The sequence below is a fragment of the Paroedura picta genome, chromosome 2 (genome assembly GCF_049243985.1).
Source record: "Paroedura picta isolate Pp20150507F chromosome 2, Ppicta_v3.0, whole genome shotgun sequence".
NCBI classification, from domain to species: Eukaryota; Metazoa; Chordata; class Lepidosauria; order Squamata; family Gekkonidae; genus Paroedura; species Paroedura picta.
Window position 1 is genome coordinate 10828877 of NC_135370.1, and position 19664 is coordinate 10848540.

General features: G+C 44.1%; 1 protein-coding gene across 3 annotated transcripts in view; it reads left to right on the forward strand.

The window, feature by feature from the left end:
* Nucleotides 1-19664, forward strand: part of PGAP1 (post-GPI attachment to proteins inositol deacylase 1) — a 79303-nt gene that overhangs the window by 31227 nt on the left and 28412 nt on the right. For 2 of the 3 annotated variants that reach the window (XM_077319361.1, XM_077319362.1), the window contains exons 15-22: nt 1395-1468; nt 1582-1633; nt 5220-5286; nt 6905-7013; nt 7184-7222; nt 8219-8312; nt 8924-9014; nt 10531-10728. In XM_077319361.1, the coding sequence (XP_077175476.1) occupies nt 1395-1468; nt 1582-1633; nt 5220-5286; nt 6905-7013; nt 7184-7222; nt 8219-8312; nt 8924-9014; nt 10531-10728 (724 nt within the window). Of the gene's footprint in view, nt 1-1394; nt 1469-1581; nt 1634-5219; nt 5287-6904; nt 7014-7183; nt 7223-8218; nt 8313-8923; nt 9015-10530; nt 10729-15974; nt 16218-19664 lie in introns of all 3 variants that reach the window. The other variant, XR_013227996.1, reaches the window with a different exon arrangement.

Consider the following 19664-nt stretch of genomic DNA (forward strand, 5'->3'; position numbering starts at 1 on the left):
AGCACTTTAGAGACCATAAGAGTGTCATGGTGTACGCTTTTAAGAGTTCAGGCTGCCTTCATTAGAGAGAGTAGAGTAGAAATGGAGAGCAGACTTCTTATTTATCATCAGAAGATGGGAGGGTGCTTGGCAAAGGATCTGAAGATACAATGCACTCTGCTCTAAGGAATGCACTTCTGAATAGCAGTGTGTGTGAACAAGATCGTGGGATATTTGTGGACTGCAAGCTAAGTATGGACAGTGCGATGTGGAGGTAAAGACGGCAAGTGCGGTCTTGGGCTGTATCAACAGAGGCATCACATCGAAATTGCAAGATGTCAGAGTCCCACTGTATACAGCATTGGTCAGACCACTGCTGGAATCCTGTGTGCAGTTCTGGAGGCCTCACTTCTAAAAAGATGTGGACAATATTGAGAGGGTGCAGAGGAGAGCCATGAGGATGATCCAGGGCCTGGGGAACAAGCCCTATGAGAAAAGTCTGAGGCGCTTGGGAATGTTCAGCCTGGAGAAGAGGAGGCTGAGAGGGAACATGATTGCTGTCTTTATTTGAAAGGTTGGCACTTGGAGGAGGTCAGGGAGCATTTCCTGTTGGCAGCAGAGACTAGGACCTGCAGTAATGGCTTTAAACTACATGTAGAATGGAACCAGTTAGATATCAGGGGGAAAATTCTCAGTCATAGTAGTTCAGCAGTTGAATAGGCTGCCTAAGGAAGTGGTGAGCTCCCCCTCACTGGCAGTCTTCAAGCAGAGGCTGGACAGATATTTCTCATGAATACTTTAGACTGATCCTGTATTGAGCAAGGCCTGAATGGCCTCCTCCAAATCTATGGTTCTATGGTTCTACAATATACATTGTATACCTTTTACAAATATATCTTAGAAATATTCTTTACAACGTCACCAACACACTTTGTGATGAGGACAAAAGGGGTCATATCTCTGTTTCTGCTCTGCTACTATCTGATGAAAGGTGCTTTGCCTCTGGAAAACGCACCCTGAAACTCTTTTTAGTCTCTGAGTTGCTACTGGACTCTCATCTAATTGAAGAAATATTCTGTCACAGAAGCTAATTGCCTATGAACTAAAATTAGCTTTGGATTTATGGATGGATTTCTCCTGCCAGCGAGCGAAGACTTCTGTTCTGTTTTGCTTGGCATGCCCCCAGTAACTGTTCCTGGCCCTCCTTCCTTGTTCTTGTTTATTTATGTGCTTTTATTGAATTATGTTGAAATTCTAAATGTTTTTATGTGTGCTGCCTTAGGGGCCCTGATCAGCTAGAGAGGCAGCAGAAAGGTTTTAAATATAAAAAGCCTCAGTCTTCTAACAAATGGATATAGTCTTTTGCACTAGACGTTCCTAGCGATTATTCTAACACAAGGCAATAATTTCTGCAGGGCTTTCTTCAAGCAAAATTGTATTAAATTCAACTGGCCTTATTCACAATGTTCAACTCCAACACTTTGGTCAGGTATAAATACTGCTTTCTGAAATACATACTTTTAATGCATTGGCAATGCCTAACGTGGCCTTGTTCTTCCGGGAATACCAAGGAACTGATTCCATGTTTTCTGTTCTGTTTAGATATACCAAGCTTTTAACCTCTATGTAGAGAGCCACTGCCAGTTGCTCAAAGGTAAATATATTTACGGAAATCTCTTCTTAGACACTGCAGCAAATATTCTTGCCTGTCCTGTTTTTGTTACCACCATTCTTTTTGCTTTGTCCATTTCAAAACTTTGGTTGTAGTTATTGGGCTATTTGGTTAATTTAGCAGGGTTTGCCCAGTCATAGAAATGTGACCCTGAGGGCAGTAAATGATTCTCCCAAGAAGTCTATTGCACAAAGTAATACTTGCATTTATTCAGGTAGAGTCAGTTCATATTTAGGCTGCAGTTGAAAGCCTGATCTAAAAAGTACTTTCCCTGTCACAAGTGGCCAGCAAATGCAGCATCATGTGTATGGAAGTATGAGGGCATTGTTCCTGCAGGAAGGACGTGGCTAAACACATTACATAGGTTAGCTAGTAAACTTGACAAAGCTAAGTTTAATTTTAGCTGGATTCAAGTGGGTCGCTGTATTGGTCTGAAGCAGCAGCACAAAGTATGAGTCTGGAGCCACCTTTCAGACCTACTTTTATTCAAGGTGTAAGTTTTTGCATGCACAGAACACTTTGTCAAACAAGTGTGACTTCACTAGGGCACAGGAAGTTCCTAATTGTTTGAACAAATTTACTTTTGTTGGATAAAGTGGCCTTTAATTGACATTTGTAAGGGGCAGTTGTGCCGTTTACTCTTATGGTACACAAACATATCTCAACCAAATCAGAGAATTCAGGTATCTGGTGAAATAACTTGTTCATTGTACCACAGACAATGAGATGTTTAAAGTAAACCATGATAATTTTAATTATTTTGAGATTTTTCAGATATTTACATAGATTAGAAGCAACAGTTTTATTTAATTATTTAATTATGTTTTCAATTTCTATACCACCACTCCCCAAAGGGCTTGTGGTAGCTAACAGCTCTCACAATAAAAATCCTATAAAAGAATTGTTAATACCTCCAGTTACAATCCCCCTCCTTTTCTGGGAAAAAAACTTCCTCCTCCCTCTGGCTCAACAGACCTTCTGATACCAAGCCTCAGGGGGATCTTCCCAGGAGGAGCTGAATGACCTCAGTGAGGTGCCCCAATTTTCCTTACCGTGGCCTCAACCAAAAACCTGGCAGAAGAGCTCCATTTTGCAGACCCCGTGGAACTGTGAAAGCTCCGACAGGGCCCTCAACTCTCCTGGAAGCTCATTCTACCAGGAAGGGGCCAGGACTGAAAAGGCACTGGCCCTGCTCGAGGCCAGCCAAACCTCCCATGGGCTAGGGACTTCCAATAGATTCATACCCACCAAGCACATAGACCTGCAAGGGAATAAGGAAATCGGCGATCCCACCAATATGTGAGGCCCAGACTGTGGATGGCCTTAAAGGTTAACACCAAAACCTTGAACTTGCTCCAGGCTGCAACGGGCAACCAGTGCCCAGACTGCCTTAGCCCAGACTGGATATGGGTCATCCAAGATGTTCCTGTGAGGACCCTAGCAGCCGCATTTTGCACCAGCTGCAATTTCCAGGTCAAGAGAAGGATAGGCCCGTGTACAGCGAGTTACAGAAATCTAATCTGTATCAAATCAATCAGTCCAAGTGACCTGGGATCTGAACCACCTTGTCTTTTGTATAAATGTTTTATTATTATTATGATTGTGCCAATAAAAATATTTGACAGGTAGGGTTGCTAGTAACTTCTCTGTCTTTTGGGGTGTTCAGTATTCCTCCCAATTTGGTATCATCTGTACATTTAATGAGTAGTCCCTGAACCCCATCATCCAGGTCATTAAAAAAATGTTGAAAAGTACTGGACCCTGTAGCACTCACTGCTCACCTCCTCCTAATATGATGAAGCACCATTGACAACTACTCTTTGGGTGCAGTTCTCTAACCAGTTCCCTATTCACCTAACATCATCTGATTATTGCAATCTACACCTGGAAACTCCATTTCATGTGTATTTGAAGTTGATAGTCTTATCTTTGTATAGAAAGACTTTGATAGTCTTATCTTTGTATAGAATTTATTGGCTCACATAATCTTATGGCTTTGAAATTAAAAACTTGAACTCTGTATATGACTCTATCAATACAATACAATACAGAACCTTTAATGGCATTCACGATATAAAATATACAAATCGGTTCTGTAATACAAGTCTAAAAAGGAAAGTTACAGCAGGCAAGGGAGCAGCAAATACAAAAAGATGAAGCCAGTGATGTTTACTTCTTTCCCCTGTGGGTCAGTTCTATAGATAAAAACTTGGCTACCCGTTTAGTGGTCTCCGAGCAATTATCGATAAGCAGCAATTCAAGAGCCCTGCCATCTGAGACATTAGGGAAGGGTAGAAGTGGGGAGATCAAGTCATACAACTCACATCGCAGAATGATATGGCAAACTGAGTCTGGTTCTGTATGGCAATACCTTCAAATGCGGGGAATTCTATACCTGCCATCAACCATTGCAGAAGGAAATACGTTTAGTCTGGCTAACATAAATGCTCTGCAGTTTGAAGGTATTATAAGGTTGGAAAAATAGTGTTCCATAGTGTTTGGGGTATAGGATAGACCAAAAGCTTGTGGGGAGCACGGTCCCCCTGCAACAGCATAAATTATCTGGAAATCAATATCCTGGATTCTTCTTTGGATAGTTTGAAAAATATGATCCTCTCCAGAGTTATATGACTCTTTCATGAGACTCTATCATGAGAAGAACACATCTGTTATTCTGCATTTTGGGAGTAATCTATTTTCTCTCACTCTCTCAGCAAATGCTGAGTATGTGAACCCTACGTCCCCAGTATTAATATTATGCCATGCTGTCTTAATCCACCATGTTACATGGATTATGAGACATGTAGCATGGGATTAAAACTGGGCTGAAACATCTGTCCATGGTACTATTCAAACAAGAGCAGTGTTGGGACCTAGAGAAGCATACAAAGTGCCCAGAACTCGTGGTTCATCTGTGCAGCCCCACATGGGGTCTTTGTATTTATTTATTTGCAGGTTTATATACTGCCCCTCTCAGTAAAACAGTCTCAAGGCAGTTTGCACATTTAGATTCCATAGAATGATATCAAATAATTCAAAACTTTTAAAACCGTTTTAAAAATGCAGTTATCATTGTTGCATCAGCGATAGTAATAATGTACAGCCAATTAGATGTTAAAAGTTGGAGAAGCCAGAGGAGAAAGGAGGGCAGGACTTCTGCAGTCTATTAGAAAATTTGGAAATCATTTCTGCAGCAGGCCTGTGATAGCGCAGTGGTCCATAGAAGACCTTTACTACAGTTACGGGTAAGCACAGCCTTGTTTATTGCAGCACAAACCTGATAGCATCAGCTGGACTGTCAAGGAGGTTTTGCCCACAAGTGTGACATAAAGTCGGCAATCTGCCAACTTGACAAAAGTGGTTTTGCAGTCAGTTCCTGTATTGCATACGTGAAACATATCAGACAACGAAAATGAATGAAACCATGATAAGAGGATTTGTTTTCCTCCAGGAATGTATTTTGATGACTAGCTTCGTCTCAGTCGTTGCAGTAGAAAAGTTTGTTTTTTTTGTCATAGCCAGCCTAGAGCAACTCTGTTCCACTGTGTCATTTATTTGTCTTTTTCAGAAAGGAAACCTAGTGTATACCGACTTCATATACCATGGTCACATGAGGACACCTTAACTTTGTCGCAGTAAGGATTTCTTACTGTCCCTTAAGTACTAAAAAGTGTAATATTTTAAAGTTGGATGTAATATTGGGTAAATTAGCAACTGGATCCTGAATCCATTTTTTTTTAAAGGAAGCTGGTATATTAACATTCAGGAGTCAGGGAGTCAGCTGATTCCTTCCACCTCAAAGAATTATCCAGAATTGCTAATAAGCTAGGGGAAAGTGACAAATTCAACTGGCATCTCCAGAAATTAGGAGTTATGCTGAGAAAGAAAGTGGTATGGGAAGGTTTAGCTCTCATTACCTCACTATTTCTTGATGCAAATTACCCCTACAAATTATCATCAATCAACCTCTGGAGAGCCATGTGCAGGTCTAGTTTGGCTTTCAGGCACTTTTGTCTATAAATATGCATTTTGTAGAACAGTGGTCCCCAACTTTTTTATCACCGGGGACCGGCCAACACTTTTACTGAGACAATTTTACTGAGGCCCAGAGGGGGGCGGTAGTCTTTTGCCAAGGGATGTCGCCGCTGCCTGAGCCCCTGCTCCACTTGCTTTCCTGCCAGCGCCCCTGACTTCCCGCCACCCGCTGGGAGGCGCTGCCAGCAGCATCTGTGCAGTGCCACACCGAGGGGGAGCCCCATCCATGGCGGCCGCTGGAGTGTACCAAAGGTGAGCCAGCGGCAGAGTGGCAGGGCAGCCCCTGAAGCAGCAACCGGGGAGGAGGACGAAGAGGAGCTGTGGCCCGGTGCCAACTGATCCATGGACCAGGACTGGTCCCCAGACTGGGGGTTGGGGACTACTGTGAAATGAATTGCATTAAACAACCCAGCTTGAGAACCAGTTTGGTGTAGTGGTTAGGAGTGGGGACTTCTAATCTGGCATGCCAGGTTCAATTCTGCGCTCCCCCACATACAGCCAGCTGGGTGACCCTGGGCTTGCCACGGCACTGATAAAACTGTTCTGACCGAGCAGTGATATCAACGCTCTCTTAGCCTCACCGACCCCACAGGTGTCTGTTGTGGGGAGAGGAATGGGAAGGCGACTGTAAACCGCTTTGAGCCTCCTTCGGGTAGGGAAAAGCGGCATATAAGAACCAGCTCTTCTTCTTCTTCTTTATACACCTTTGAAATATATTTTGAGAAGCACTGTGTAATAGCTGGATGGGATCATGATAGAATACCTTTCTCCCAGATCCTGTTTGCTGTCTCTTTGTATGCACTCTCGTAAGAATATTCTTTGCTCCAATGAATGTGGAAGTAAACATAGATATGGAACAAGTTTAACGCTGTTCAAGAGAACATAAACGTTTTGGCAGCTTGACTTGTACAGTTGCTTCATGCACTCATTTACAACTAGTAAACCAGTTTTGGTGTTAAATATCTTCTCGGTAGTGTTAGATCTCTTTCAGATATTGATATATTATGGGTTTTGAGTCTTAATTGTTTAGATGTGCAATGTTGACAGATGAGGGAGGTCACTCCCAGGTTATGGAGCAACTTATTTTCTAAACAATGTCAGAATGAATATGTATTTGATATTTTCAGAGCCACTTGAGAATGTTCTGGATTTCTACTTGTTTTCTGTTTAATTTGTGCATAGTAACATGTTTTTTTTTAACCTATGGAACCACCGCAGGGTTCCATCTACAACAGAGATTTCTGCAAAACTGCACATTGCCCAACCTGAAAACGACACAAGTGTTCCAGTGCTGAATATTTATTCATCCCCAGATTGTCAATATGAAGTAAGTCAAAGTCATGGAAAAATTAGGCTTCTCCCTCCCCCACGCACAAATCTTTGCAATATATGTATCTTACTGACAAATTAGTGAACAACTTTGAAAATCATTTTTTTTCATTTTTTATAAGATTCTTTGCAAAAAATATATTCTTTTTTATGTGTGTGTTGAATTAGGTAGCCATACAGACCTCTTTTCAGCAAATTCTTGGCCAGGTAAGAATATTTTAACTTACTGTTTTTATTCATAATCACAATCACACTAAAAGGATACAAAACCTGGCTATTGCAATAAGCCAAACTAGGTTCAAAATATTTTATTTTTATCCTAAAACGTTGAGGGTCCCAAGAATGTTCTGGTCTAAGCTGTATTTAGGAAGTACAACAGTTCCTGACCACTATGAAAATCAGTTGTGCATATAATTTTATTGTGTTGTTTCCAGAATAGCCTTTTCTGGGGTTTATTCATGAGTGTGTAAATAAATGGGTTGTATTGCCACTGCCTCTTATTTACCTGCTCCTGAGAAAAAGAAGGGGTGGAATTAAAATGACCTCCACACAGTGGCACTCTAGGAATTTTCACTAGTCTCTGTGGTAGATCAGAGAAACTAGGAAAAGGTGCCTAGAGCATCACCTGGAAATTACACCTCATTCTCCCCTAACTTCACCCCTTCCTCAGCACCCTCTCATTGGGGTTTTTTAATGTTTTCTGTGGGCATACACAACTTCAGGGTTGAGTAACACATCTGCGTGTGCTTTACGGATATCACATCTCCCAGCTCCAACATGTCAACTCAAAGACGAAAATTGGTTGCTTCTAACAAAAAAACCCCATGGCAGCCTTTTATGGATGGGTCATGGGGCTGAGCTATGGGTTGAAAATCTCAATCACAGCCCATCCATGAATTCACTCTCAGGGGTAGTCAAAACTGCGCCCCTCCATGGACGACAAGCCCTTGCCAGCAAACGCAGTTTGACTACCCCTGCTCTAGACGCTACCAAGCCATGACATCTTCGCCTAGAATCAGAGAGCAGAAAGAGTCCATCCAGTCCAACCCCCTGCTCAGTGCAGGATCTGCCTATGGACTGTTAAGACAACCTGGTGAGAGTTTTGAGAATTAGTGCTATGTATGAAGCACTTCACATATGCAAGTCCTGAATTGTTGCTGCTGTTGTAAGTTTGCATGCCCATAAAAGATCCTTGTTTTATAGGTAATAAGGTTCCATGGTGGCACCCTTCCTGTATATATTCTTTCTAATATTCTTCTTGCCTATGGAAGACAATTAAAGTCCCTAATCTCAACAGGTAACATGTGAACAGATTTTTAAGCACAGGTTTACTGATGATATAGTTGGGTGGTGGGGGGAGGCAGTGTGCAGTTCTTTGTAATTGCTCTTAAAATAATAATTTGGAGATCTGCTGTAAAGGGGACTATAACTTAACAGGACTCTTCTAGGAATCCAGTGGAACAAAATTGTTAAATAGCTAGAACACAGAGCGGGCAAGCTTTCCTTATTAAGGTAATATTTTTAAAAAATCATTGACCTAGCATGAGAGAGCCTTTAAAAAAAATTGAGATCGCTGTGCACCTCAGATTGAATAGATTTCATTGTCTGATTTTCATGGGGCTTTTTTGTCTGACTTGCCAAGTTGAAAGCTTGTTGAAATGTGTACATGGAACTGGGAATGCTCGGTCACCAAGATACTCATAATCTAAATTTGAATACAGAGTGTCTTAAAATTTTCTCCCAGGAACACCTCACAGCAGTTGCATTTGTTCTGAACTCTGCCAATATATCTTTAAATGTACCCAGACTCTGTGAATATTTGTTTTTAAACATTTCTAAGAACGAAACTTTGAATTTGTGTTGGAGGCATTCAATTTTAAATGGTTTATCTTGTTCTTGCTGTTCTAGGCCACTGTTCAGATTTTGTTCATGCCCTTACGAAGGCATCCCAGCCTTATAAAGTTGAACCTCTTTTGAATATTGTTAAGTTCTTGTTGGGGTAAGTTGCTCTGTACTATTTATCCCACTGCTGCACATCGTCTTTCAGAGACTGAAAGGGTGGTGGCATCTTTATGCTATGCTTGTTAACTCTTGTATTTGTATGCTTATTTCTGGCAATTCACGGATTTTGATTACTGCCTTAATCCATTTTCAGCCAGTTTGGTGTAGTGATTAGGCTAATCTGGTGAGCCAGGTTCGATTCTCCACTCCCCCACATGCAGCCAGCTGGGTGACCTTGGGCTCGCCACAGCACTGATAAAGCTGTTCTGACCGAGCAGGAATATCAGGGCTCTCTCAGCCCCACCTCCCTCACAGGGTGTCTGTTGTGGGGAGAGGAAAGGGAAGGTGACTGTAAGCCACTTTGAGACGCCTTCGGGTAGAGAAAAGCAGCATATAAGAACCAACTCTTCTTCTTCTTCAGTAATATCAGGGCTCTCTCAGCCTCACCTCCCTCACAGGGTGTCTGTTATGGGGAGAGGAAAGGGAAGGCGACTGTAAGCCACTTTGAGACGCCTTCGGGTAGAGAAAAGCGGTGTATAAGAACCAACTCTTCTTCTTCTTCTTCTTCTTCTTCTTCTTCTTCTTCTTCTTCTTCTTCTTTCACACAATCTCAGCTATTATGTCTTCTGCATCTTCCATCTAGCCAGCCCTTCTTGGCAATTAATGCTCTCCCCCCCCCCCCCCCAAAAAAAAAAAAACGTATACCTTGAATAAGACTTTGTTGGTCTTAAAGGTGCCAGTGGACTCAGATTTTGTTATGAATTCAGATTAAGACCAACCTGAATCAGCGACCCACCTGAATCAATATTTGTACTGTGTTGTATAACATACATGTCAAAACATTTAAATTTCTGTTGTTAAGCTTCCATAATTAAAGTAGCAGGCAGATATTCTCATACCTTCAGGACCACCTCCCCTCCGGTCTTTATCACAGGACTTGTTTGCCTTCCATTAGGGCAAGGGCCTTCCCTATGGTGGCCTCTGTCCTCTGGAACCAGCTGCCCTCGGAGGTCTGTGCCCCATGGGATCTGCCAAGGTTCTGTAGGGCCTGCCTCGTTTTGTGCAGCATTTCAATAACTAAGTGAAGGTGGGGGGAGCTGATTTCTGCCAGATTTGTTTCCGAGCTGATGACCTCTGGAATTTTCATTAGAGTCTAGTCTATTGGATTTGTTTGTAATTTTATTATTTATTTTAAGTTTGATGCCATGTTGTTTGGGATGCCAGCCTCCAGGTGGGACTTGGGGATCTCCTGGAATTACAGCTCATCTCCAGGCAACAGAGATCAATTCTCCTGGAGAAAATGGCAGCTTAGAAAGTAGACTGTATGGCATTCTACCCCACTGAAGTCTCTCCCCAAATCCCGCCCTCTGCAGGCTCCATCCCTAACGTCTCCAGGTTCTTACCATCCGGGACCTAGCAACCCTATATGTTGTGTCTTTTGAACCGCTTCCATTGAAAAGAGGATGCAGGTCATAAATCGAATAAATAAATATTATACTTTTCCCTTCTCCCAGGCTTAACTGGTTTAAAGGCCTCTGGGATGCGCTGTTCTTGCCAGAGTTGGACATCGTTACCCTGAACAAGCAGAACACGTGGTTTCCTTTTGTCTCCCTGACTCTCTTCGTGTTTGGAACTGGCCTTGCCTATTGGGGTGGCGTTCTGTCTGATTCATCTATAAAGCTCTCGTCCTCCTTGTGGGTAGCTCTGGCCAGGTAAAAAGCAGCCTTGTTTTAATGAAATGCATGCCGATAAAATGATCCGGAGGAGGCAATGATGATGGGAGGTGCCATCGGGTCTGGAGAAGGGGAGGGTGAGGGGGGTCCTGTGTGCTCTCTTGAGAGGGCAGGGAGCTGTTCTGTGGGCAGCTGAGGAGAGGAGGACTGCAAGAATGGGTTTACATGACAGGCAGCAGGATATTAAAAAAATGTTAACAATTAAAGTAGTTCAGCAGTAGAATTGGCTGCTGGGGGGGGGGGTGATCTCCTACTGGCAGCTCTCAAGCAGTGGCTGGATTAATAATTGTCAGGGATGCTTTGGGCTGATCCTAAACGGAGCAGGGGTTGGACTAGATGTCCTCTGATCCCTTACAACTCTAGGATTCTATTCTAAGTTGCAGCCAATTTATAGTAGGGTTGTGCGTGGCTGCGTTTGATTCGCATCGGCGCCCGTACCTCCCTTCCCCACCCCCTCTGCGGCGCTGGCTGCATCAGCCTAGAATGGCCAATTTGGATGCTGCAACGCACAAGCCTAATTTATAGTTACCATGTAGGGTTTTCAAGGTGAGAGAAGAACAGAGGCAGTTTGCTGTTTCCTGCCCCTGCATAGTGACCCTGGACTTCCTCTGCAAGTCCTAACTATAGCTGACTGGGATTAGCTTTCCAGATCTATGAGATCAGGGTAGTCTGGGCAAACAGGGCAGGCAAAATCAATTGGAGATGAATCACTAACAGGTTTTAATTTGAGGATAGTCCTTGCCAATTTGACAGAAGACCAACATTTCAGGGGATTTGGAGAAGTGGAGCTTGTTTAATTTAATAGCATCTCTGAGTTAAATTTGGAACAAGTCTAAATAATTAGTGGAATTGGCCAGACAGCCCTTAAAGCCGGAGTAATTTATTGATAATTTTTCTGTAACTGAAAACTGAAAACTGGAAGCTTGCGTTGACCCTATCAGACTCTAGAGAAGCAAGGTAAGTTAAGATATATTTTAAGTACGGTAGTTTCTCTCCTCCTTAACAATAAACTGTTTGGAGAATTATTAGTGCATACTTTTCCAACATAAGCAATGATCTCCTGTTTAGTTAGTTTGCCTAATATTCTGTGAAAGTGAAATGTTCCCTTAACATAAAACCACAAAGCATGTAATGTTCTAATGATCTCAGTGGCTTTAAGTGAAGACTTGTTTTATGGCTTCCTTGGGCTTTAGTTCAGGAGTACCGAGCATGGTGCCCATGGGTGCTGTGGTGCTCACCAACACCGTTTCTGACACCCGCCAAGTGTTCTCAGGAAGTAGGTGGGGCCACGTGGGACTTTGGCCCAGTAAGGCTTCTCACTGGATGTTGGAGATTTGTTTGGCTGAGCGGATTGTTTTTAATGTTGCTTCGGCCGTAGCTGCCATGCCTGTACACGGATCTTCATGCTGGCAAGCATGTTGTGATTGGTTCTGCCTCCTGTGGTGGCCATTTGAGGCAAACATTTGATTTTATTTATTAGGTTTCTATACTGCCCCTCTCCTAAATTGCTCAGGGCAGTTCACAACATAAGATGGAAACAGTCAATAAAACATCAATAAGAACAATAAAAAGAGTCTCTTGTGGCGCAGGGTGGTAAGGCAGCCGACATGCTGTCTGAAGCTCTGACCGTGAGGCTGGGAGTTTGATCACAGCAGCCACCTCAAATTTGACTCAGCCTTCCATCCTTCCGAGGTCGGTAAAATGAGTACCCAGCTTGCTGGGGGGTAAAATGGTAATGACTGGGGAGGTAAAAGTAAAGGTATCCCCTGTGCAAGCACTGGGTCATGTCTGACCCTCGGGGTGATGCCCTCTAGCATTTTCATGGCAGACTCAATACAGGTTGGTTTGCCAGTGCTTTCCCCAGAATGCGTCACCCCAAGGCTCAGACATGACTCGCTGCTTGCACAGGAGTGAACAATAAAACTGCCCAAGCCATATACCCCTGCTTTTGCCATTTGTTGTTTCCTCTCTGCTTTTCATTCTATGTAATTGATTGCCTTAGGTGAGAATGTAGCTGGTGATGGTAGTGTAGTTTGCTCCAGGAATTCCAACCGTTAAGTTTTGTTGTGTGGGAATGTGTTATTTCTCTCCTCAACCTTGGGGCAGGAGGACCAGTTGTGTCTTGCTGGCCTGGCTATGGGGAGGGGGGTGACATCTAGAGAGTTTTGTACCCAAACGGGCAGGTGGGGAGGTCCAGGGGGTTGGAGGTTAAAACAGAGCAATGGTTTCTAGGTGTTTTCTCTTAGCAAGTATTTAGAGGTGTTAGCATTGTTGCATCTTCGATAAAGATTGATCTATGGAGCCTTGGTGGATGATCTCTGGAGCCAGTTGGATAGGGGCGGTTCAGCCATTCTTGTTATATTAGATCTGTTGGCCACATTTGATGTGGTCCGCCATGAGCTCTTGACCCACCGCCTTACTGGGAACGAGATTCGTGAGACAGCCCTTCAGGAGCTTCTCTCCTTTCTACGGAACCAGACACAGAGGGTGGCAGTGGGGGAGTGAGTTGTCATTTCTCTTTCAACTGCCTTGTGGGGTTCCTTGGGGTGGTCCTCTCCCCCACACTTTTCAACATCTTTATGCGCCCTAACTCATCTGGAATTTTGGGCTGGGGTGTCATCAGTATGCAGATAACACTCAGCTCTATCTCCTCATGGATTCCCCCCAAATATAGTTGCCAGTTGTTTGGAAACTATAGCTGATTGGCTCAGGCACAGTTGCCTGAAACTCAACGCCTCCAAGACGGAGGTCCTGTGGCTAGGAAGGAAAGGGGCAGAACAAGAAGCACGTCTACCCGATCTGGCTGGGGTGCAACTAATCATCTCGCTCTGTGCCAGGCATCTGGGAGTGATCGTGGATGCCTCCCTTTCTAAGGAGGCACAGGTCACACGAGTAGTGAGTCTGGCATTTTTCCATTTCTGCCAGGTGAGGCTACTGGTGCCCTACCTGTACCTGGAACACCTACCTGTCCCTGGATCCATGCAACGGTTACTTCCAGGACTGACTTCTGTAACTCGCTCTACATGGGCCTTCCTTTGTCCTTGATGTGGAAATTGCAGCTGGTGCAAAACGCAGCTGCTAGGGTCCTCACAGGAACATTGTGGAGGACTCATATCTAGCTGGTGCTGAGGCAGCTGCATCGGTTGCCCCTTGCAGCCCAATTCTGATGTTAACCTTCAAGGCCCTTCATGGTCTTGGGACCCACATATCTAAGGGACTGCCTGTTGCCTTATGCTCCCCGCAAGGCTTTGCACTCTGCAGGTACAAATCTGTTGGTGGTTCCTGGCCCCCGAGAGGTTTGCCTGGCTTTGACCAAGGCCAGGGTCTTTTCAGTCCTGGCCCTGAACATGTAGAATGAGCTCCCAGTAGAGTTGAGGGCTTTCACGGTTTTGCAGGGCCTGCAAGATGGAGCTCTTCTGCCAGGTCTTTGAGGCCAGAGCATGGGTGAACTGGGGGGCCCTCCATACGTACATTCAATATGTATATATACATCAATAACACCTGTTCCATCTGATAAGACAGGCACTCCAAGTATTCTCCCTTGAGGTGCTGCATGAGGAATGGCTGAGCGGGAAGGGTTTATTCTGCCGCTGGGTAAATTTTAGTAATGGTGGACTTTTAAAAATGGTTTTAAATTTTATCTTTGGGATTTTATGATTTGATTGTAACCCGTGGCAAGATGGTTTTGATACTAGCAGGATATAAATTGAACAGACAAATTAATAAAGAGATTTTCTTCAACAAAGACTGTGTATTGGGTGCAGTCAGGAAGATCCTCACAAAAACACAATAAAAGCAAGTTGGGGTGGCCATACTGACGCGGGAGGCTTTCTCTTACAGTCCTGTGGTTGAGGCCCGCAGAACACCAATGCAGCTGGCCTCCCTACCAACATATGGACATTGAGCCATTATAGGAATAATTCACCTTAGCACTTTATTTCCCCTCCTTCACAGTCTGAGAAAGGGCAGACTGCTCCTTAGCTTTTAAATACGTTCTTTAATATTTTAATACCTTGTTTAATATTTTTATTATTTAACATACTATTATGCATTAATTGAATGTATTTTGAAGGTTGCAAACTGGCCAGAGCCCTCAGGGAAGGGTAGTATAGAAATGTAATTAAAAAATAAATACAGGGTACTCTCTGTGCCAACGATCCCAGGACTGGAGTGTGTTGATCTCGGGTGGGATAGAGTCGAGAACTTAGCTATTGGGCTGGTGTGCCATCTGCCTAACGCTCTGGCAGATACCCTGTCAGATTTACTTGAGGTGGTGGTGACTTGAGCAATACATCCCAGGAGGACTTACCCTGGGGACTTCAATGTCCATGTGGACAAACTCACTTCCAGTCAAAACCCAGATCTGGTGTCATCCATGGTGATGCTAGAGTTCTCACAGTTTGTTACTGGTCTCACCCATCAAGCAGGCCACGCCCTGCATTTCATTGTTGTCATGGGACTAGAGGTGGATCTGATAGCAGTGAATCCTGTTCCATGGTTGGATCACTTTGCCCTGAAGACTCATGCCCACCCAGTATAGGCAGTGGGTGGATTTCTGCCCACTCACGGAGACTTATGGATTCAGTTCAGTTCCTGAATGCATTTCAGGACCTGATGCCTCCCAGCAACACGGTGGATAAGTTAGTTAACAACTGGCAAAACCTGGCTGTTGGCCACAATCAAACCCTGTCCCATTACAAGTTAACTTTCTGCTAGACTGGGGAGCTACAACAGATGAAACAGGAGCTGAAATGTCCAGAACGAGCTTGGAGGAAAACTTGCCTATACGATGCTAATGAGAGCCTATGCGATGGCAGTGAAAACTGTGAAGAACAAAATCTATACAGTTTCCATTGTGTCTTTGAGCTCACACCCAGCCCAATTATTTAGGGTAGTTCAGTGTCTTATTGCCCTTGAAGAAGGGCAACCAAATAATACCCATTTGCATATAAGCTGTGAGGCCTTTGTGTGCTACTTTGTGGATAAAATCCTGTTGCTCCACCATGATCTTCCCCCAACTGTTAATTCAGTAAGAGAATGGTGACCTGGTCATCTTCGGGAAAGGTTTTTGAGAACTTCAGGGGACTCACACAAACTAGATAGTTTGCCAGCCTCGATGAGACCAACCACATGTCTCCTAGATACCTGTCCTCATGGCTCATAAAAATGGGTGATAAGAGGATTGGGAAGCCCTTCCGGGAAATAATAAATCTCTCTGATTTCAGGGGCATTCCCGGAGAGCCCAAAGGAGGCAGTGGTTCGGACTTTATTGAAGAAACCATCGTTGGATCCTTGAGACCCAGCCAACTACTTCCCTGTATCGTTTCTAGCATTTCTGGGGAAGATGGTTGAGCAGGCGGTCATGAATCAACTAAAAGCACCCCTAGATGAAGCTTTGGTATTGGACCCATTCCCGTCTGGCTTCCACCCTGACCATGGGGTGGAGATGGCCCTGGTTGCTCTTACAGGTGATCTCCAGAGGCAGCTGGTCCAAGGCGGGTCAGCACTGTTCATACTGTTATTTCATTCATTCATTCATTCATTCATTCATTCATTGTATTTCTATACTGCCCTTCTCAGGAGCTCAGGGTAGTTTACATCATGGAAATACATTAACATGTTATCAGTTCAAATGTTTTATGTCCCTCAGGGCCCTGATCTCATTTCGGAGGTTGTTCCAATGGGCCAGACTGCAAAGGATCTCATGGCAATATTCAATATGTGTAGGGGGTTGGAGTAGATGACCCTAGAGGTCCCTTCCAACTCTATGATTCTATGATATGGTAGATCATGAGCTTTTAGCTCGCTGCCTCATTGACATAGGGATATAGGGATCAGCTTACACTGGCTGGTCTCCTTCTCCAAGGTCGAGGACAGAGGGTTGCAGTTGGGGAGGAACAATTGTGCCACTGCCAACTGCAATATCATTCAACATATACATCAATAATATACTTAAAACAATTTGTTAAAAATTAAAATTACGATATCAACATTTTTAAATAGTATCATCATCAACAATCCCTGTTTTTGAATGTCTTCAGTTCTCCCAGAACTAGTGTTCAGTCAGGTGGGTGTCTTTAATGGGGGGGGGGCATAGATGTTATCCACTTCACCGTCCCCAATCAAAAGCCTGGCAGAAGAGCTCTGTCTTGCAGGCCCTGTGGAACTGTGGCAGCTCTGTCAGGGCCCGGATGTGCTCTGGGTGCTCATTCCATCAGGTGGGGGCCAGGACTGAGAATGCCTTGGCTGAGGTCAGACGTACTCCCTTAGGGCCAGGCTCCACCAACTGGTTGCTGTTTGCAGAGCAAAGAAATAAATAACACACAACAAATTACTCACAACTGATAACTGGACTGGGCAGCCATGATTTGCCATAATTGGCAATCCCTCCAGAAATACAGAAATCCATCAGAAAGTTAACCAAAAACCAAGTCAATCACCCAACCCAAGCAGAAAACTAGGAAACCCTAACCCTAGGAAACAAGAGAAAGAAAGATAAAAGAGGGAAGGGGGAAAAGGAACCAAAAGCCAAGCTGGGGGACTCCGTAAGGGTTGCAGAGTTTTCAGAATCTATCAAAGTGGCGTAGCTAGCAATGGCCCTGAGGCTGTGACATGCACTGTCTGTGGCATGTTTGTATTTTTACCTCAGGGTAACTATAAATACACATGCACCAAGTGCAAGTCAGTCCTGCTTCTGGAGAAGGTACAAAAGCTAGAAGAATGCCTGTCCACACTTTATTCTAAAAAGGAGGGTGAAACCTTATTAGAAAGAACTCATGGAGCACTTTGTGGAGGGCAATGGGGAGAGGTGGGAAAGATGTCTAACCACGTAGAGGAGAACCCAATACAAGAGGGAAACGGATGGAATAATGTCCTGCTCCTCTGATTCTCAGAAATCACTTCCAGGATCTGCCTGTAGATAGCGACTCTGGATCACAGGAACAAGGGCTATTCCCCCAACTCCCCTGAAGATCAGAAGATGTTTTACAGGACCCTGAAGATGAGAGGACTTGCTCTTCTGCTCCCCAGTATATTAGGACTAGGAGATGTATGCTGGTATTTGGGGATTCTGCATTGAGAGCAGTAGAAGTCAAAGTGTATCAACCAGACTTCTTGTCTCAGGAGGCATGCTGTCTACCGGGCGCTAGAATCTAGGATGTCACAGAAAGGGTGGAAATACTTGTAAAGCCCACGGACAGAAATCCCTTCCTGCTCGTTCATGTGGGAACAAATAATAGGTGGCCTTGGGGGGGGGGGGGAGTGAAGGACTTGGGAGTGCAGGTTGTGTTTTCATCAGTTCTTCCTCTTAATGGCTGAGGCTCATTTGTGTCATCAGGAAAGGTTTGGGTTTTTGGACCATGGACTGCACTACCATAATGAGGGCAGATGGTTTCCACCTCACAATGGTGGGAAAAAATGTCTTCGCAAAGAGTCTTGTGGATCTGTTGAGGAAGGCTTTAAACTAAGTCCAGTGGGGGAGCGAGACGTACATTCAAAGCCTGGCTCCATGATTCTCACTGTAGGTGGGAACACTGCAGATTTAAAGGGAATGGCAAATATGAAGGGAACAGGTAACTTATAGGAAAGTTCAAAAAGTAAAACCCTGGGATACTCATATGAAGTATTGCAATATCGCTACACTAATGCGCAGAGTACGGGAAACAAGCAGGATAAACTAGAAGTCCTAATAAAGAAAGGGTACTGTGATCTAGAGCCTCTTCTGGTGCAGAGTGGTAAGGCAGCAGACATGCAGTCTGAAGCTCTGCCCATGAGTTTGGGAGTTCGATCCCAGCAGCCGGCTCAAGGTTGACTCAGCCTTCCATCCTTCCGAGGTCGCTAAAATGAGTACCCAGCTTGCTGGGGGGTAAACGGTAATGACTGGGGAAGGCACTGGCAAACTACCCCGTACTGAGTCTGCCATGAAAACGCTGGAGGGCGTCACCCCAAGGGTCAGACATGACTCGGTGCTTGCACAGGGGATACCTTTACCTTTACTGTGATCTAATGGGCATTACAGAAACCTGGTGGGATAATTTTCACAACTGGAATAAAATAGGATTTAGAGGTACAACATTTAAAAGGGACAAATAAAGAAGGGGCAGGAGTAGCACTCTTATGTGTCCGAGCATGAGTTGGGTAAAAACAAAAGGAGCAGGAAAATAGTGGTATTATGGTGGGGTTCTGCTATAGAATGCCAGGGCAGATAGAGGACTTGGATGAGATGCTCCTAGAACAGATTACAAAGTTCTTAGAGAGACGGGACCTAGTGGTCATGGGAGATTTCAGTTACCCAGATATCTGTTGGAAGACCAGTTCTGCTAAAAATGAACAGTCCAATAAATTCTTGACTTGTCTCCCTGACAACTTTATCCCCCAGAAAGTGGAAGGGTCTGCTGTTTTAGACTTTATTCTCACTAATAAGGTTGATGAGGTAAAAGTTGTGGGTGTGCTTGGTAGTAGTGACCATGTGATTTATGATCCTGGGAAAGAGAAAAGCTGTACATAATCACACATACAGGCTGGCCCTTAGGAGAGCAAATTTTTACAAACTTAGAGGTATGTTGGGTAGAATCCCGTGGTCAGAAAAACTTAAGGAGATCAAAGTCCAAGAAGGTCGGGAGTTTCTCGAAAGTGAAATACTGAAGGCACAATCACAGACAATTCCCCCGAGAAGGAAAACTGGATGAAACCTAAAGAAACCGGGATGGCTTCATAAACAACTTTTAAAATAATTGAGTAATAAAAAAGATGCATTTATTTATTTATTCTTTGATTTATTCCCCGCCACTTCTGACAAGTGGCTACTGGCGGGTTACAGCATCAATCCTCAAATACAATAAAAGACCCAACAAAAATCCAATTAAACAACAATATATAATACATGATGGTAAAAATTCAATCCTCCCCCCACAACA